This window comes from Physella acuta, unplaced genomic scaffold, assembly GCF_028476545.2.
Source record: "Physella acuta isolate Inbredline_101_S28 unplaced genomic scaffold, ASM2847654v3 ptg000562l, whole genome shotgun sequence".
Classification (NCBI taxonomy): Eukaryota; Metazoa; Mollusca; class Gastropoda; family Physidae; genus Physella; species Physella acuta.
The window spans coordinates 2,026,231-2,044,458 of NW_026732081.1; the positions used below are offsets into that span (position 1 = coordinate 2,026,231).

The window sequence follows — 18,228 nt, forward strand, 5'->3', positions numbered from 1 at the left end:
TTGGAGTGTAAACAACTTCCAAGCACAACAAATATGGCAGATTAAGTGCAGGAAGTGGGCTCATTCAAACGACGTTGTATAAAAAATTGACTTTAGTGCACTAAGCAACCTTATGTTGATTGGAAACGCATTTTAAATATTCAAAGTATGGCATTATTAGTACCATCCTGCTCAAATTATACCAGCAGTAACACTTTTTGCCTACCTATTACATTTGAAAAAGAACAAGATAACTTTACTGTCCATGAAGGATGGATAGCTGGTGCATTTTTTCTTGGATTATTCCTTGGTGCTCTTTTAGTAGCTGTTCTCGCTAAGCCATGCTTAACTGCGCTGGATAAAAAAAGGGTATGCCTTATAATGCCTTATATGACCTATGGCCATAAATTATGATTATTTAATCATTATTTTGATAAATAGGGCCTATATGTATTTAAAATTATTTATAACAAAATAAACATAATGACGTAGTGGCCTACCAGAAGCATAAAAAATAATCATCAGTAATAAATTAGTCCTGCTAATAATAATAATAATACTAGGCCTATATATTATATTGTTCAAGTTACCAGCAACCCCCCCCCCCCAAAAAAAAAAAAAGAAATTCAATTAGATTTTTATTTATCTCACCTACAGATATTTACCATACTGTAATGTTTTTCCAAAAATGGCAACTTTTTAGTGGTCGTATGGAAGAGCGTAGGATTGGTAACATTAAATTGTGAGTTCGATTCCTGGACTTGAATCCGTTTGAAGCTCCTGAGTCCATAATGTTGATCACACTATACTTTCCTTTAAAGAGGTCATATAATTATAAACAGCTGGACTCTATTTCATCTGCCCCATGAACCACCATGAGAACCAAACCTATGCACACTTGTTGAAATCTTCCTGTTTCATGGTGATGTAAAAAGTCAAAATCATTTTCAGTGTAGTCAAAATGATTCATTTCTAAGTGAAGTTTGAGTTTCGAAGAGTTTGTAAAGTCATGACTGAGAACAACCTTTTTTGGCTTCTTGATTCCTTTTCGTTGTTTAAGCTGATTTATTGTGTGGGATGAAGTGGTCTAGCGGTAGAGAGCTGGACTGCTAACCCGTAAGTCTCGAGTTCGAATCCGGGTTCAAGTCAGTAGAGTCCACCCAACTCTGATGGGTACCTAACTCACATTAGGGAAAGTAAAGGTGGCTGGGCATAGTGCTGACCACACTATCTCTTCATATGCCGAGGTCACAGAAACAAGTGAACTCTACTTCACTTGCCCCATAGACCAACAGGTTTGAAAGGGAAACAAGCTGATTAATTGTAGTTTTCTGTTTAAGTTGGCAACCCCTCACAACCACCATACTCTAATAGTTTCAAATACAACTAAATTAATGGGATAGGGTCAGTGTCAAGGTTATTGTAGGAATACTACATCAGAACAATAAAAGCTGATGTGATAGATTTTTTCTTAGAAGAAAGATAAGTTTGAAATGTCTGTATTTTTTACATATATATGTAGGCTTATAGTAAGCAAAAACACTGTAATAATGTGTCCACCTTTTTATAAGCGCCAAATTTAGAATATTATTTTATATTTGGATACTATGTTGTTTATTGCATTGCAGTGTGATTTGAGATGTGATTATGCTAGGCAAAATAAGATTTTAATTAATAATTAAACTTTACATTTACACTACAGCAACAAGATGAAGAAAAACTTCTCGACAATAAAGGAAAATCTGATCTTATAATCGTCAACAAAGCACATGTCTGGGTACTTAATGACTTAAAATTTATCTAATAAAAATATAAGTTATTAATTTTATAAAAGTGAAATTTTATGTTGGTTAAAATATGCCTATAGAATCTAGTTGTTTATTGAAATTGTAAGATAAATAATAGTCAGACTTAAATATTTCCATTGAAAAATACTTTTTATTTTCAGAATGAAGAGAAACAAATAAAGTCTAAAGGAAAAAAAACATTTAAAGTTAGTAGATTCTGGAGGAAGAAAACTTCTTCAAGTTTAAAAGACCATGAAACAGATGAAGTAAATGCTGAAGAAATTGATCCTGCTATGTCTCGTGGCATGGTAGAAGTAATGCTACAAACAAGCAGGTAGGCTGCATTTTTTGGCAATATCCAAGGTGGACATAGCAATAAGCCAAACTAAAGTTATTTATATTATTTTTAAAATAATTAACTTTTGTTTTTAAAAGTAATTTTGTTTGTTTTCTTAGTTCTGCCACAGAGGTAGAAATGGCTGATCAAGACATGGCTGTTATTATCTCAATGGAAAGATCAATGGAAGAAGAAAAAAATACAGTAATGAATTCAAATTAATTTTCACTTTTCAACATACCTCAAAATTTTGTTATTTATTTTTTAGTTTATATAAAATATATATGCTTTCTTGTTTAAGCTGATGTTGAAAACCATTGCAAGTTTGTTAAAAAAGAAAGAAGAAAAGAAAAGAGTCTCACCAAATTTTGTATCTAACTTTACTCGGAAAACTGAAGAATCTATGAAAGATTTGACAAAAATGATAGAAAGAGAGAAAGAAGAAGCTGAGGAGGTATTTAAATAAACATTTTTAAAGCAGTTTTATAGGATATACTTTGTTTTTAAATTTTAGTAGAAAATTTGTTTGTGTCTTTTAGTTTTAGAATGTTCATGCTATATCCACACTTGATCACATTATTAACAACTATAAAAATAAAATAATATTATTTATATTTAATGTTAGGCCTTTTTGAAGACTTAAACAAGGTTTTTTTTAATATACACTGTGTTGAATAAATAAGTGTTTCTGTGAAATCAAGAAACTTATAATTGTAAGGAAAATGTTATTCTTGTTTAGAAACTTCGAAATGATCCAAAACTGAGCAAGGACAGCCAGACATTAGAGAATGAGATGCAAAAGATACAAAGTACTTATAATAATAAGCAGGTACTTCCAAAGAAAAGTTTTGTTTCACAAATTTTTATTTGATTTACGGAATATATATATATATATATATATATATATATATATATATATATATATATATATATATATATATATATATATATATATATATATATATATATATACATAATTATATTACACATTTTTTAACAACATGCTAACTTTATTTATAGTTTATATTTAATTGCCAGTTGGCCCCACTTGTTTCATTATATAATTCTGTTTAGAGCAAGCTGCAAAGAGAGTATAGGAATAATATAAGGCAGGATCTTTTGAAATCTTCGGGAATGACTGAGGCAGAAATTGATGAGTTAATTGAAAAGCTTATGAACAATATGTCTATTGTGGAAGAAAAAATTGGCATTGAATTGGCCCGTCAGAAAAGAGTAAGAGATAATATATTAGCATCTACAAATTGTTTAAATATTATAGCAGGTATTTTTAAACATATTCCAGCATATCTTTCATACATTTTAAAACATCATAAACACAATACTCAATGAGAGTCTATGCTTACTAATCATCAGGCACTAGATCAAAGGTTGGCAAAAAGAAGGAAAGATGTTGAATATATGGAGGAAGAAGATAAACAAAAAGAAAAACTAATTAGTTCATGGGTTGATACCCTAAAGAAGATTATATTTACATTCACTAACAAAGAAGATAATCTAGGAAAAGAAATTATTTCTGATTATACTAAGGACCTTAATGCCATTAAAAATGATTATGATAAAGGTAATGTGCCATTTATTTTAATTTTGTTTTTTAAAAAAAATGTGTTTGAAATTTGCATTTATTAAATATGAAAGATGATAGACATACATACTAACTTGTGTATTAGGCCTACTGTTATTTGAATGTTCTTTTATACTACTTAAAAATTTAATAGCAGAATTGCTTATCTAAATAGAAAGTTTAAAAGGATCTTTTACAATCTTTTCAATTAAAAATTACTTACAGAGCTGGAAAAAAGAAAATTGGTGAAATATGAAGAATTGCACAAATTGAGAATTAATAGCTTCTATAAACTGTTAAAAAACCAAGAAAGAGAAAAGGCTATTTTGTTTAAAGGTGCTGATAAACACAGAAGTATAGCTGATTTTATAATGGTAAAAACATTTTTCAATATAATGTTTCTAGAATATGTTAATAATTACAGATTAAGGAAAGATGAATACCTTTTGTCATATTATGTTTTAGGAATTTCATAACATGTTGACTAAGCATCACAAGGAACAAGAAAAATTATCTCTAGAACTGGATCAAAATGAGGTACAGGAACTACAAAATCTTAAACAGGTAAGGTATCTGTTCTGTGTTTGTCAGTCTTTTAACTTTCATAGTAGTATCATTTCCTTGTGTTCTGTCTTCAGCTGTTAATAGTAAGATTACATTTCTTTCTTTCGCTAATTGTAAGTTCAGGTTTGCTGGCCAATGGATATCTTTCTATCTCAGTAAGTGTGTTCATGTTTGTTTTCTAATGTTTGAAATTGAATAGTTATATTTTTTATTAATACTGAGATACATTTCTTTAAGTATTTTAGTTCTCATTTTTCTTGAAACATTAATTCTATAATTCATTCTTTTTAAAATACCAATTTGCCATCATGTCATCAGTAATAATTGTGAATTGTAAATGTATATGTTTTTGTTGTAGGCTCATAACAGATTTTTTTCCCACCAAGATTGTATTGGGTGTATATACATTTTTAAAAACTTAAATAACATGGATATTAGGCTTTATTAGTATTTATACATGGTACTTCCTCATAAGAATAAATCTTTTAACTTTAAGGAACCTTAATAGTAGTATAAGTAATTTTCTCTTTAAATTTTGTCTTTGGGACTAAAAATGTGGCATATTTTTTCTTTCAGTATACTAACATTTTAGGTGTTAAAAATTGTAAACAAAAATTTTGAATCAACATATTTATATCCAGGCACTTAACACAGAGGAAATGAAGACCATGGGCAAAGAATTGGAGAAGATAATTCCAAGGCTGGAAAACTTGGCTCTTCTGAATAAGGCTGATCCAGAAAAAATTATTAAACTTCACAAGGCTAAGATGTCAGAATATAATGGTAAATATTAAATTGGTTTCACTTAGTCAAACATATTTTACTGTTGTTTTTTTTATAACAAAATTAATGAAATTCTATAATTTAAAAAAAAAAGCTATTCTAAATTAATTATTGGTATAAATTTCATGGTAATTTATTTCATGTGTTATCAATCTTTGGAAGTACATTTAAGATAAAGAATTATAAGAACAAATATAAGATTAAGTTACCTACTTCAGTACTTAGTGTACAAAAAAAAAAATCTGTATTTGCTTTATTCAGCAAAGATGCAAAGAGAAAAACAAGCTGTTTTGGCTAGACTTCAGGAAAAACTTCAACAAAGACTTAATGTGGCAGATGAAAATGAAGCCCAGAATGAAAAAGAACAAGAGATGTTGCATGAAGAACAAATATCTGCTTTAAATAAAGTTTTAGCTACTAATATGGATTTAAATGAAGAGTACGGGCTGTTTTATAGATGACTCGATATATATATATATATATATGTATAATTATATATATATCATATATATATATACATGTATATATATATATATATATATATATATATATATATATATATATATATATATATATATATATATATATATATATATATATATATATATATATATATATATACATATACATATATATTTATTTTATTATTAGGTCTTAATATTATTGAGCAAATTCTGTTCTCCTGTTAGATTTTTATATCAATATTAATTTAAGTCTCCTTTTGATTCAAATGAAATTACCTCTGACTAAATTTTCCTGTCTCAAAAACTCCTTGTTGCATGTTAATTTTTATCCTTACCATTTCAACTAAAATGTATTTTCAACCAGAGACAAAAATAAGGTACTGAGAGAACATGAAAGAAATATGAAAACTTTGTCAAATGAGATGCTCTTTAGCAGGCTGAGACAACAGAAAAGGTAAGACCAATTCTTTAAAATGTCTTTAAAATAAAGCTGTGTAAAGAATGTTTTTATATAAGCCCATATGGTATGTACTTATTTCATTATTTACAACAGCCTAGAAATCAAACTCAATCAACGCAAAGTAAAACTTGAGGAGCTTAAAAAACAGCAGGAACAACTTAAACAAGATAAAAGTGAAACAGATGTAAAAGAAAGAAAAAATCTGGCAACTAAATTGGTAGGCCAAATTACTCACAATGATTTAAAAGAATTTTGTATTATATTTTAAACAACTGTGCATTTTTTTTTTACAAGTCTGTATTTTAAATATTAATTTAAAAACATAATACATGCCAAAAAGTGTTCAATAATGCATGAAATATGAAAAGGAACAAGAAATAGCAGCAGAGGAAGAGGCCTTTGAAAATGCCAGAAAGTCTGCTGTGGTTGAGCTAAGAAAACAACTAGCAAAGGAAACAGAAGAAGCTCTTAAAGTACATGATGAAGAATTAGGACTTCTTATAGCTCGTCTTCAAGTAAGAAAAGGTCAAACAATGCAGTGTCTCTTTAAACACTGTAATTAAATAATGGAACCTGAAATTCATTTAATCTACTTTCTAGAGTTCAAAATTATATGTTATTTCAATCTGTAATTATTTTAAGTAAAAGTGTAATTAAACAAAATATTTAACCTTTATCAGATAGGTGATGCAAGAAGGAAGGCAATCCTAGAAAAGCAAGATCAGACTCTAAAGAAATTACAGGTACAATCTAAAAAAAAATATGACAAAATCTATAGCAAAGAAATATTCAGGCATTTTAAAAAAAAATATATTAAGTATTAAGCTGATTTTCCTTTTATAGTATATTTAGAGTCCTTAAAAAAAATATATAACTAACTCAGGAGGAAATGGAGAGAACCATTGCAGCAGGTGAAGCCCCACCTTCTAGCTTAACAGACCAGATCATCCAACAACACAACAACCAAGTTTCTCTCTTAAATGAACAACTTAATCGCAAAAGAAAGCAGCAGGAAAGAATGATACAAGAGAAACTGAGTGCTAAAAAACAAGAATTGGAAGAGTAAGTCCCATCATTCCTTTACCTGACCAGAGAAGCCCAGCTGCTGTGTTAGATGGGTGGCTATCAGAGCCGGCGTTAGGAATACGCGGGGCCTAGGGCCAACCATCCGCGCGGGGCCTTTCCATTATATATATATATATATATATATATATATATATATATATATTTATATATATATATATATATATATATATATATATGTATAAAGGCCTATATAATGTGATGTACACATAATAACACAAATGTTTTGGAGTTTATAAGCTAATGTCAAACTTTCCACTATAATAACAGATTTTTATCTCTTCCATGTATTAACCCAATGTTCGTAGTTTTTTTTTTCCTTTGCTAAGATATTAAATCACTTTTAACAGTTATGTACTTCATACCAAATCACTTAAGAAAATTTAATCACATGCCGAATAATTAGGAAAATAAAGTTTACAATACAGCGAACTCGGCCTGATGTATCAAAACAGTATAGACTTCAAAATTTGTTTAGAATTCATACAATATTTTAAAACCAAAATCATTATTGTCTTAATTATTGAAGGGGTGAATCCTTAAGGTGACACAACATAACAACAGTTTTAACTTTCTTCCAAAAAATAATAATAAATCACTCTGTTTAATGCCGCCTGATATAGATCCTAAGGCCCCCCCCTCCTCGTCGCCCTCCTCCCACCCCTCTGCACGCAACTGAATGTTAATTTTGTTATACCAAGACAAGTAGGCCTACATATAGAGTAGCCCCCCCCCCCCCCGAAAACGAAATTTATATAATTTATAGAGAAAATATATACTTTTAACAGTGTCCGCACCCCCCCCCCCCCGAAAATTTCAAGTGCCCCTCCCCCCCGGAGAAAAAAGTCTGGAAGAAACACTGTACATATACGACATTATACGACATCTACAACAAGAAAGTCAGGACTAGAGTTCATCAGGTCACTAACTGTCTACTATAGACATCCCGTCTGCTCACTAAAAGGACGTCTTCATCGGTCCGTATACAATAGGGTATCTCTTTACGTCGTGGGCTAATTCTCGACCGCCATCTCCAGTCAGCTCAGGTCAAATGCCAGGCGACCGTACCCTACACAAAGGGTAGGTGTGACACTATTTTTGTATCGAATTACGGCCTGTCCCAGTTCAGGTGGGACTCACCAACATCAACCGTGGCCTCAGTTATAACAATCAACAACGTCGGCATTCCACCATTTAGTTTTTCCCAATTGAAGTCAGCAACAATTTTTTTAAGTTTACGAACTAATTCAGATAACAATGACAGTGCTGAAGCGCGGGGCCCCTTCAAGCGCGGGGCCTATGGCGACCGCCCCGTTCGCCACCCCCTAACGCCGGCTCTGGTGGCTATAGCTTCAGTATATAATATATATTGCACTTTCATCCCACCCCATTCATGTTCTAAAAAAAACAACCCAGGCTATTAGTATGTGCTTTGATATTCATGGGGTTGTGCACCATTAATAAGGATAGTTATTTTAAGTATTTATAATCAATGTGTAATGCTATTTCAAAAAGATAAAGAAAGATATATGAGATATAAAGGGCGCTAGGTTGATAGTGTTGGCTTTTGTCACGAAATGTCACAAAAGAAGTCTACCACCACTATAATAACAAAATATAATTTGTATAGAAAATATATTTTTACCCCTGGGAGAAAAGTCTGAATGAAACACTGATCACATTTGTAGATCATACAGATTAAAGGTAGACACTAATTCACGACCCTTTTCCTATTTTTGCCAATCAAACATCCAGTGGATTAAGGGCTGATACTGGTAAAAGTATATATTTTCTTGGGAAGGGGCAGACATTATTGGGGGGGGGGGGGGGAATGCTCAGCCACCCCCCCTACTAAAAGAGATGCCTAAAAGAAACGCTACATGCATTTTGAAAATTTTCATGTGATGGAACAGTCGAGGGAAGTTTTGTTCTGTTTATTTTCCTTGTGTTTTCCCTTAAGCGTACCAGGCTGACAGAATAGCAAAAATTATGTATAAACTATATATAAATCATAGTGATTCTTATTTTTTAAACACCTTTTCTTTAGAAATATTGAAACTCAGCTAGAAGAAGAAGCCCAAGCAGAATATACAGTCAAACAGAAAAGAGGTGCAGGGTAAGATCATATGAAATTGTAAAATTAATACATTTAATTCATTAATATTTGCTGTTTGATAATTGTACATGTATGGTTTATTTTTTTAGGTATGCAAGTCTTGCACTAATGCAGACATTTTTAGAACAAAAGCATGCAAAAGCTATGCAAGATCTTGAGGAAGAGATGATGACAGAGTTAGAAAAATATAAGCTTGAAATCAACTCTTCACTGGAAGCTGAGCTGAAAAAGGAGCTAGAGGTAAGCACAGCACATAAGTTAGTATAGAAATATTAAGTTTAGAATGGCTTAATAGAAAGGATAACTGCTGAAATACTAATACCCCACCTTGAACATTTTAGGCCCAAAACAAAGACTTTCTACTCCAACTTGCTAAAATTAGCAAAATGCCCAAAAGAGATTTACAAGATGCCTTTTCAGCAACAAAGTCAGGTAATTATTTTTAATTAGCCTCATATTATCTTAGCCATAATTATGCTTTAACGTTGACCAAAAGGGAGATCAATATTATACTGAAATTTTTAAGAGGATCTGTTGAAATGCAGAAGCACCTTATCTCCAGCTGGCAACAGATCTGGGTTTGTTCGATGGCGTAGCTAGGGGAGGGCGGGTGGGGCGGCCGCCGATCTTCAGGGGGCACCAAAAAGGGGAGAAAAATTAATGTAAAAGCTCGTTTTAAGCTGAAGTATTAAATTATACAGTCAAAGTTTCGAAAAAAAAAAACGACTTCAAGGTTTTACACATTGCTTTAACTGTTTTCTATATCAATTTTGAGGCACCGAAATGGTAAGAAGCGTCACAAACATTTCCAACTGTGGTAGGGGTGCTTTTTTGCAGAGGACAGGAATAATTGTATATAGAAATGGGAGGGAGGGGGCGCAAAATTGATGGACCGCCCCGGGCGCCTGAATATGTCGCTACACCTCTGGGTTTGTTTTGGGGTGTCCTCATTTCCAGCATACAGAGAAAGGTGATGTTTACGGCAAATCTCCTGAATAGAATTTTTTTCAATTTTGTATTGTCCTTATTCCAGTCAGTTGATGGTAGTATAAGTATTTACATTACAATCAGGAAATAATCTACACTGTTACAAGTTGTGATTGACCCTCCCAATAAATGAGCCTTTTACTCCATGAATGAGAGCTGTACTTGGATCTTTAGTAATAGTATGCTGTTATGTGTAAAGTGTCTGTCATAGATATATTAGTGTTTATTAATATTGTGACCTTGTTCAGTTGTGTAATTATTATTACAGTAGGCCGACCTAGAAAAAGGCATACTGATTCTTTTCATGGAATATCAGGATTTTTAAAAATAATACGTTTTCTTACACTATTTTGAGACTCTGGCAAACCTATATCAAATCACCAGCAGGACATGCACCCCACATAGACAAAAGAATTCATTTTTTAATGTCAATTAAAGCACATTATTTCTACTAGGTGAAGTAGACAGCCTTTCAGCTCAACGATTGGCAAAAGATATTAGAAACACCAAAAACAAAAGTTTTGATCTTGACAGCAAAGGTGGAAATAAAAGTAAGATCAGTTACAATGATGATAGATAACTAGATACAAATAATAATAGCCAATGTATGATTACTTATTAGTTAATTACTGAACATTTTCTGTTAACAGGCCAAACAAAAGATGTCCTCCCAAAATTGAAATCAAAACCTGTTGTAAAAAATGCCTTTATTGATGAGGAAGAAGACAGTGACGACTTTTAGAACTGATCAACTTGATTACATAACTACAACCACTGACTGTGTGAACCATATTCATTTTGTAACATTGTCAAAATAAACTTTCATGAGTGCTAATTTAATTTACAATTCACCACCACTATCACTGTGTAAATTAAGTCAGATAATCACTTCATCAAGACAGACTTTCATCATATTACACAGATTATGCACCATTTTGAGCACAACACCATGTGATATTATACTTGTTTCCACTGAATAAATGAATTTAAAAAGCTGCTTCTAGTTGGAATTAAAGACTTAATAATAATTGTACACTGTATTACATAATATAAAAAACAAAACAGTTTTTGAAAAAAAAAAGAGAAAAGTCAGGATTGCATGAGATAATTTAATGCAGAGAACCAATTAGAATCGCAATTTCTGGAAAAACCATTTATTTTTACCAGTCTTGTATCTGCAAATACAAAAAAAATCGTATTTATTATATAATCAACAACTAGCTCTATGCCAGGAAAACAAATTAAAAATAATTACCTCTCTTCAAATTTGGCTTTCACTTCTCTCCTGGCTTTCCTTTTTAGAGCTGGATCTCTGAAGACATCTTTGTTGACCACATTCTTTTCAAAGTTGATATCAACTGAATATCTACAAAAAAAATGAAGTTTATTAATTTGGCAATTTGAAGAATGAAAGGATTGCATTAGCTGCATTCTTCAGGTTAAATTTACATCAAATTTATTGAAAATTGTGTACTGAGTAGTGAAACCTAAATTGCGCACCATGGTATACAAACAACCTTTCCTGATCTAGCCTTACCCTTAGTTAGTTATTACAATAAAAATTGGTTGAGTTAAAAAAGATGGAAGGTAAACTTATATTGAGCACAAGCATTTGTGTTAGCTTGACAGAACTAAAAATTAAGCACATCTAAATTAACAAACACTTTAGGATGCCTCTGGACCAAATAATGGGAAAATTATTAATAGTTGTGATGTGATGCACAGACACAAATTCCAAAAGATAGCAAATTTTAATACTGGTAGAGAAGCCCTTTATTTTATAACCAAACTCCCTAGTCTCAAATGACAATAAAAAAAAAAAAAAAAAATTCAACAACAATGGAAGTATATAAAAAATCACACCCTTAAGTCTCAGTAGAACAAGTTTCTTTTAAATAACTAACCTGGTTGGCATAAGGTGATTGAAGTTGTAAACTTTCACAAAAGACTTGACTTTAGATCTCTGTTTAAGTTTCTTTTTACCCATGCTTCTTGTTACTTTCCTGGGATATCTGTCAATACCAGCAACTAATGCATGACCATAAGGCTTGTCTGTAGTTCCCTCATCATAGTTCTGAAAATAGAGGGGGAAAAGTGAGGAATGTTGAGAAAATGTGCATGCAACAGGTTAGCCTAAAGCAGGGGTCTCCAAACTACGGCCCGCGGGCCGGATGCGGCCCTCAAAGTCCTCTCATCCGGCCCGCAGAGATCTTTTTGTCCAAGGAAAAATCGTTTGTTGGTGATGGCTGAAGAACTTTGCCCAGAAAAATCAAAGACATGCCTGGAAGAAACTGGCCCCCAAACTGAAATTTGATAGTTAATGCGGCCCTCTGACTGAAAATTTTGGAGACCCCTGGCCTAAAGGTTTGTTTAAAAAAAAACAACTCACCTTAACAATAACAGCTTTTCTCCCAGCAAATCGTCCACCAAGGACCAACACCACTTTTCCAGATTTCATAAATTTACCCATGTCTGGAAATAAAAACGTAGGCTAATAGAATCTAATAACTACAGGTATATACAATAAAATAGTAAAAAGAATCTCCCTGCACACCCCCAACACTATTGTATTAAGTAGAGGCATTATGAAACAGGATAGTAAGATCAGGTACCTTGCAATGGGTGGGCAGGGCATTTTCATACATATTGATATTGGACAACTTGACGGTAATCTATCGTTTTGGGTACGTAAAATCGCCCGCGATTTGTAATGTGAAAAACAGGTGACTCCTTAAATTTTAATAATTATTTCACATTTTGAGGAGGATTTATGTTTTAAAAAATTCAAAAATGTTTCCTTGATTCATTTATGTACCTGTTTTTAAACAATTGAATTAAAACTTTTCCGTAATTAATGAAGACTAGCGATGTTTCCAACAGATGCAACCATGCTCATTTACTACAGCAGCCATCTTGTCTAAGTTTTATTTTCATAAGCTTTTAGCGCCAGATTCAGGGGGAAGCCACTCTATTTTACAAATGGCTGCTGTTTATATAGCAAATCTTGCTCTCAGACACTGCTGTTTAAAGTTAATTTCTGGCCTATATCGATATATTTAGCCATTGATTTAGGTTTATTATTCATTTATCTATAATATTGGACACAAACATATGACAATATAATTCTATTAAAGCCTTGACAATGAGGTAACGTTTTCGTACATAAATAGCCGCGGGCGATTTTACGTACCCAAAACGATAGATTACCAACTTGACTTAAATTACCAAAATTAAAACTCACACACCTCACTAAACAAGGTTTAGCTAAAAAAAATTGGAGCTGCAAACGTACGCCTCTAAATCTAAAGGTCTGGACTTTGGCTCACAAAAAATATTCTGGGCACAACTTTTATTTTGCAGCTCAACCTCCTTCCCCCCCCCCCCCCCCCCAAATTCAAATGAAATTTCTTATTACTTCAGTTGCGTTTGGTGTGAATACTTGATCTATACAAGTTTTGAGTCTTAATGCAAACAGCAAATGATAACGTTAAAAATATTGTAGATCTGAATACAATAATAAATCAACCATTAGGCCTACAAAATTTGTAGGGGACCTTACAAAACTAAAGAAATGTTATGTACAATAAAATTGGATTTTTTTAGGAAAGAACTGTCAAAAGTGGAATCTGGAAAACAAAACACCTTACAAATGGCTTAGTTTTACTAAATTCACTTTCGATTAATTAATTTCACTTATCTAATTAAGGATTGAAATAGATTTTAAACACAAATATACTACATACTTAGAATAAACATTACCTGCCTACAAACCGGATATAGAAAAGGACCTACTTGGTCAGATGTTTAGACGTTTTCAAAGCCAAATTTAAATAAAAAGAATGTGTGTGACTTGTCAAATTGCACTACGAAAAAAAAGAACCAATTTAATTTTATGTGCACAGCTTAGGAATATTCAAAACGATTATAAGTTGACTGACAAGTGAAAATGTATGAATGTCATGGACAAATTTCGACTACATCCATAGTTTTCTTCTATTAGGTGTCTAGCTTCTGTAAGATAGTTATTCGCTTTACGAAATCGTGCTAAAAAATCTGCATCAGTTTTTTTTTAGCAAACCACAAACACTGTCGATTTAGAAGCCTACATTTATTTATATCTCATATTTTATGACCTGTTAAGTACCACGAGCGGAACATTGCAGGTGTTATGCCCATTTATTTTACGAAAATACGAAATTTACGAAAAATTTTACTCGCTCCACGCTTCGAGGTAGAAGCAAAAACAGATACATCGGTTGACAAACATTAGATAATAAAATGGGGATGGTCTTCTGCGGAGAAATAAGGCCAACTCCGATTTATTTATTATTTTATGGAGCAGAGGCGTAGAGGAACAGCATGTATTTTCACTTACAATCCCAATAACTGGTTTTGAAAGATGCCCTGTGTATGCTCTCCTTTGACATGTTAAGTGGTTAGGCTCCGGAAAAAAAAACCCCTTCTTAATAAGTGTCATAGCGTAGACATAAAATTAGACTAGACTAGTAGAGATTATTTAGGACGGTGTAAACACGACGGTAGACGATTTGGTTCGAGAGTATGTGCGCGTGTTTAGTAAAATATTTGTGGCGTGAGTGTGACGTGAGCGTGACGCGACAATGTTATTGATGACGTAGGACGCAGGGGTGAAGACAGTTGGGGGTTAGCCATTGTAGGAAAAGGACGTGTTGTATATTTTAGTAATGTAGTTCTAGCTCTTTTAGTATTTGTATTTGATAATAAAGTTAATTTTATTTTACGATCGAAGTTGTTGGTATCGTTAACTTAGTGTCGTCGGAAAATAAGAGTGTTCCCGTCCTCATCACATGTTTATAGTTGGTGTTAGTTATAGGAGTAGTCATCGTATAGATTCATATAGCAACGTATACCCCCCCCCCCCATCACAATAAGCCTTATTTATTTATTTGTGTTTAACTAAGTTGGGGTACTTATGGGAAAATATTCGCACAAATAGTCACACATCATAACGAAAATCCATACCCCCTCCCCCACATGTATAATAACGCCTTTCATCGGCCTACAATCCCCCATCCTTACCCCGGGCCACCCCACCCCTCAAAATTGCAATGGTTTTTTTTAGCATTGATTTCTTTCAAAAATATTGACTGAGCTCGTCCATTTTATTACAACTTACAAACATTGTTTCTGAAACACGAAATAACGGCTAAAATTCAATAGCTAACATTCTTTTTTTAAATGCAAAAATAAACCGTCTCACTATCTGAACCCCACCTCCCGCTCATCACACATCGTCACAAAGTACGAACCCCCCCACTATTATAGGAGTATGACGTCATTTATTGACTTCCATACTATATTTGAAGAGGTGAATCATGTTACCTAGCTGACGCTGATCTAAAAATACAAGTACAATAAGAACTAAGCCTTATAAATAATAGTCTGCATGACAACGCAAACTTGAGGCTGACGCCTTAATTAAAATCTTGCACGTGTAATCACTAATAAGGAGTGGTTTAGGAAAGTAGAGATATGTGATTGACGGTCTATAATCACCAGCGTAACGTAAACATCAAATGTAAAGATATTAAATTGGATTAGCATTGTGAGAAAAATGGGCGCTGAGACAATGAAGTTGTATGCATGCGACGAGACATTAAAATGTAGCCAATTATACAAGATAATTGGTCATGTAACTGCGGACCTAGCTGTTTTATGTTTGTAGTTTTCGAAAGATGAGGTGTTTTTTCCCCGGTATAGTTGATGAAAGCGGTTGTTCCTTTTCTGATTTGATGCAACTATCATGAAAATACCACCCCTCTCCCGCATTTGGATGAGATGACATGAAGATGACAGGCCCGGTGAATAGCATAAAGCTTCGGCTTATGACAGCTCAGATAAGACGGAAGAAGAGACGCTGGGTGGGACACACGATGTGGAGTGTTTGGAAGAAATTGCAGTCGCGGGGATCAGTTTCTTTTCATTTCCGGGGAGGTTGGTCACTGGTTAAAGTATATTTTCTATATAAATCGTATTTTTTTTTCTGTTTTGTTTTTGTTTTGTTTTGTTTTTTTCAGATGCTTTAAAGAAACTCCGGCAAAGATGCCTTGGTAGACGGCGAAAAACAAACCGGGACCGGAAAAAGTGGTCGAAAATGGTTGAGATTCTGGGTCCACCAGGAGTAAAGTGCAATAAGTAAGTCAAGTCAGGGGCGTAGCGAGGGGGGGGGGGGCGGGGGGTGCGGACCGCACCGGGTGACACCATTTAGGGGGGTGACACCAAGGCAAAAAATAGCAAAATATATAGAGAAAAACTCGAGGGGGGGGGTGCAAATCGAAAGTTTGAGGGGGGGGGGGTGCAAATCGAAAACTCGAGGGGGGGGGGGTGCAAATCGAAAGTTTGAGGGGGGGGGGGGTGCAAATCGAAAACTCGAGGGGGGGTGGGGTGCAAATCGAAAGTTTGAGGGGGGGGGGTGCAAATCGAAAATTTGAAAGTTTGTCCCTGGGAAGGGTCTATATGCCTCTGGGGGGGTGACACCATTAAGTGCCGCACCGGGTGACACCCGACCTCGCTACGCCACTGAGTCAAGTCATATCTCCTATAGTAATTTTACAATTGATAAGCTAATAATCCTTACAACATGCGGGCATCTATAAATATAGTCCTACTAAGTTACATTGATAATCCTTCGCAAAATTGCGGTTCGCATTCTGTGGTCTAAGAGCACCTAACTCGCAATTGCAAGAACTAAAGAAATACAGAACGAGCCAATAATAGTTAACGGGAAAGACAAAAATTATATAGATTTAATGATTGGCTAAGTTTGTCTCTATCCTCAATAGATCAAAGGGTTTTCCGTAGTACCATTGAAATAAGGGAACTCGCAAATGTGTTATTCCATGTTGTTTCCTGAAATTACATCCTTGGGAAATGACATCCGAAAATCTAACAAAAATTACTTTCCTAACAGTACAATTTTTTCAGTCTGCCTGTTATCTAACGTGATTTGCTGTGGTTAATTTATTTATCCTATATTTTAATGTTTCAGTATATTAAAGTATTTATCGATTTACACATTCTAGTGCGCAGTTTGTCGATTTTCAAAAGTTAATTTTTCTTTTTAAAAGTTTATTTCTTAGTCTTATTATAGTCTTATTAGTAATATTCAATATTTTTATAGTTTATTTCGATATAATAGCCTAACAGAGCGTCAACCCTCAAAATTTTAACGAATGTATGTGTTCTATATGCCGCATTAGTGAGTTAAAACTGCAAGAATATTCTGGCTGCCGTTTTACATCATCACAGAAATACTAAAACATTATTTATCACTTTACACAACCAGTTACACTTTGTCGGCTTCAGGGAAAAATAGCGATAAAAATACTAATTACTTATAAATTTGAGCTACGAATCAGAGTGATGCTCTAACTGATTTAAAGGCCTCACAAGCATCTCTACGGGAGAGGGCACTGCACTGCCCCCTCCTCCACCGAGCACACCGCCAGTCCGACTAAATGAAAAAAAAAGGTCAAATTTTTAACTGCACCCCGTCCCCCTAAAATTTTAAAAATTTCCCCTTAGAAAAATGTCCGAAAGAAACGGGCCTTTTTATTCCATATTGATTTTAATGAACGTACAATATTGTGGTTTTATGACATTTAAAATTTTGAAACTGATACTTTCGCCAATAGCTGAAACTTAAACATGTGACATGAAAATCCAGGACAGGGGTGGGGTTATGGAGGGGGGGGGGGAGCTATAATCCCCTAACATTTTCTAGCTAAGCCATTGTACATTTTAAAAAGAAATTAGCTATAGCTGAAAGTATTAATTTTTGAAACTCATTTTCATTAGAGAGCATACCGTATTTACTTTAAAACAAATTTGTTCTTGTTCTCAAGACGAACTCACAAATACTTACAATAAAACGTGTTTGATGAATAGTACTTTGAAAAACATTGCAAATAACATAATGTGTTAGTTTTATAAACTTTTGTGGGTACAGGCTGAATGACGAATCGTACTAGTACTAACTTCTAATGACATCAATAACACCATGTTTGTAGAATGTTTCTTCTTATGGCCCATATGTCTTAATAATATT

General features: G+C 33.4%; 2 protein-coding genes across 3 annotated transcripts; one reads left to right on the top strand and one right to left on the bottom strand.

The window, feature by feature from the left end:
• Window positions 1–6: 6 nt before the first annotated feature.
• LOC131946527 (golgin subfamily A member 6-like protein 26) lies at window positions 7–11,131 on the top strand. Its single transcript, XM_059307350.1, has 22 exons — window positions 7–348; window positions 1,682–1,756; window positions 1,928–2,100; window positions 2,223–2,307; window positions 2,405–2,557; window positions 2,843–2,932; window positions 3,178–3,336; window positions 3,478–3,685; window positions 3,911–4,059; window positions 4,151–4,249; window positions 4,891–5,032; window positions 5,294–5,471; window positions 5,861–5,950; window positions 6,050–6,173; window positions 6,325–6,471; window positions 6,637–6,699; window positions 6,840–7,018; window positions 9,087–9,155; window positions 9,245–9,395; window positions 9,497–9,587; window positions 10,598–10,693; window positions 10,793–11,131. Exons 1-22 carry the CDS (start codon window positions 148–150, stop codon window positions 10,882–10,884), a joined length of 2,814 nt encoding a protein of 937 aa, XP_059163333.1. The 5' UTR covers window positions 7–147; the 3' UTR covers window positions 10,885–11,131.
• Window positions 11,132–11,237: 106 nt separating this feature from the next.
• Window positions 11,238–14,005, bottom strand: LOC131946529 (large ribosomal subunit protein eL27). 2 transcript variants are annotated; one of them, XM_059307354.1, is made up of 5 exons: window positions 13,902–14,005; window positions 12,532–12,614; window positions 12,047–12,216; window positions 11,398–11,508; window positions 11,238–11,317 (listed from the first exon to the last, which is right to left on the bottom strand). In XM_059307354.1, the coding sequence occupies exons 2-5, from the start codon at window positions 12,610–12,612 to the stop codon at window positions 11,269–11,271; spliced, it is 411 nt and encodes a 136-aa protein (XP_059163337.1). In that variant the 5' UTR covers window positions 12,613–12,614; window positions 13,902–14,005; the 3' UTR covers window positions 11,238–11,268. The 2 variants fall into 2 exon arrangements, with proteins under 2 accessions (XP_059163337.1, XP_059163336.1); XM_059307353.1 differs by having other exon boundaries at window positions 13,886–13,913.
• Between the last annotated feature and the right edge of the window lie 4,223 nt (window positions 14,006–18,228).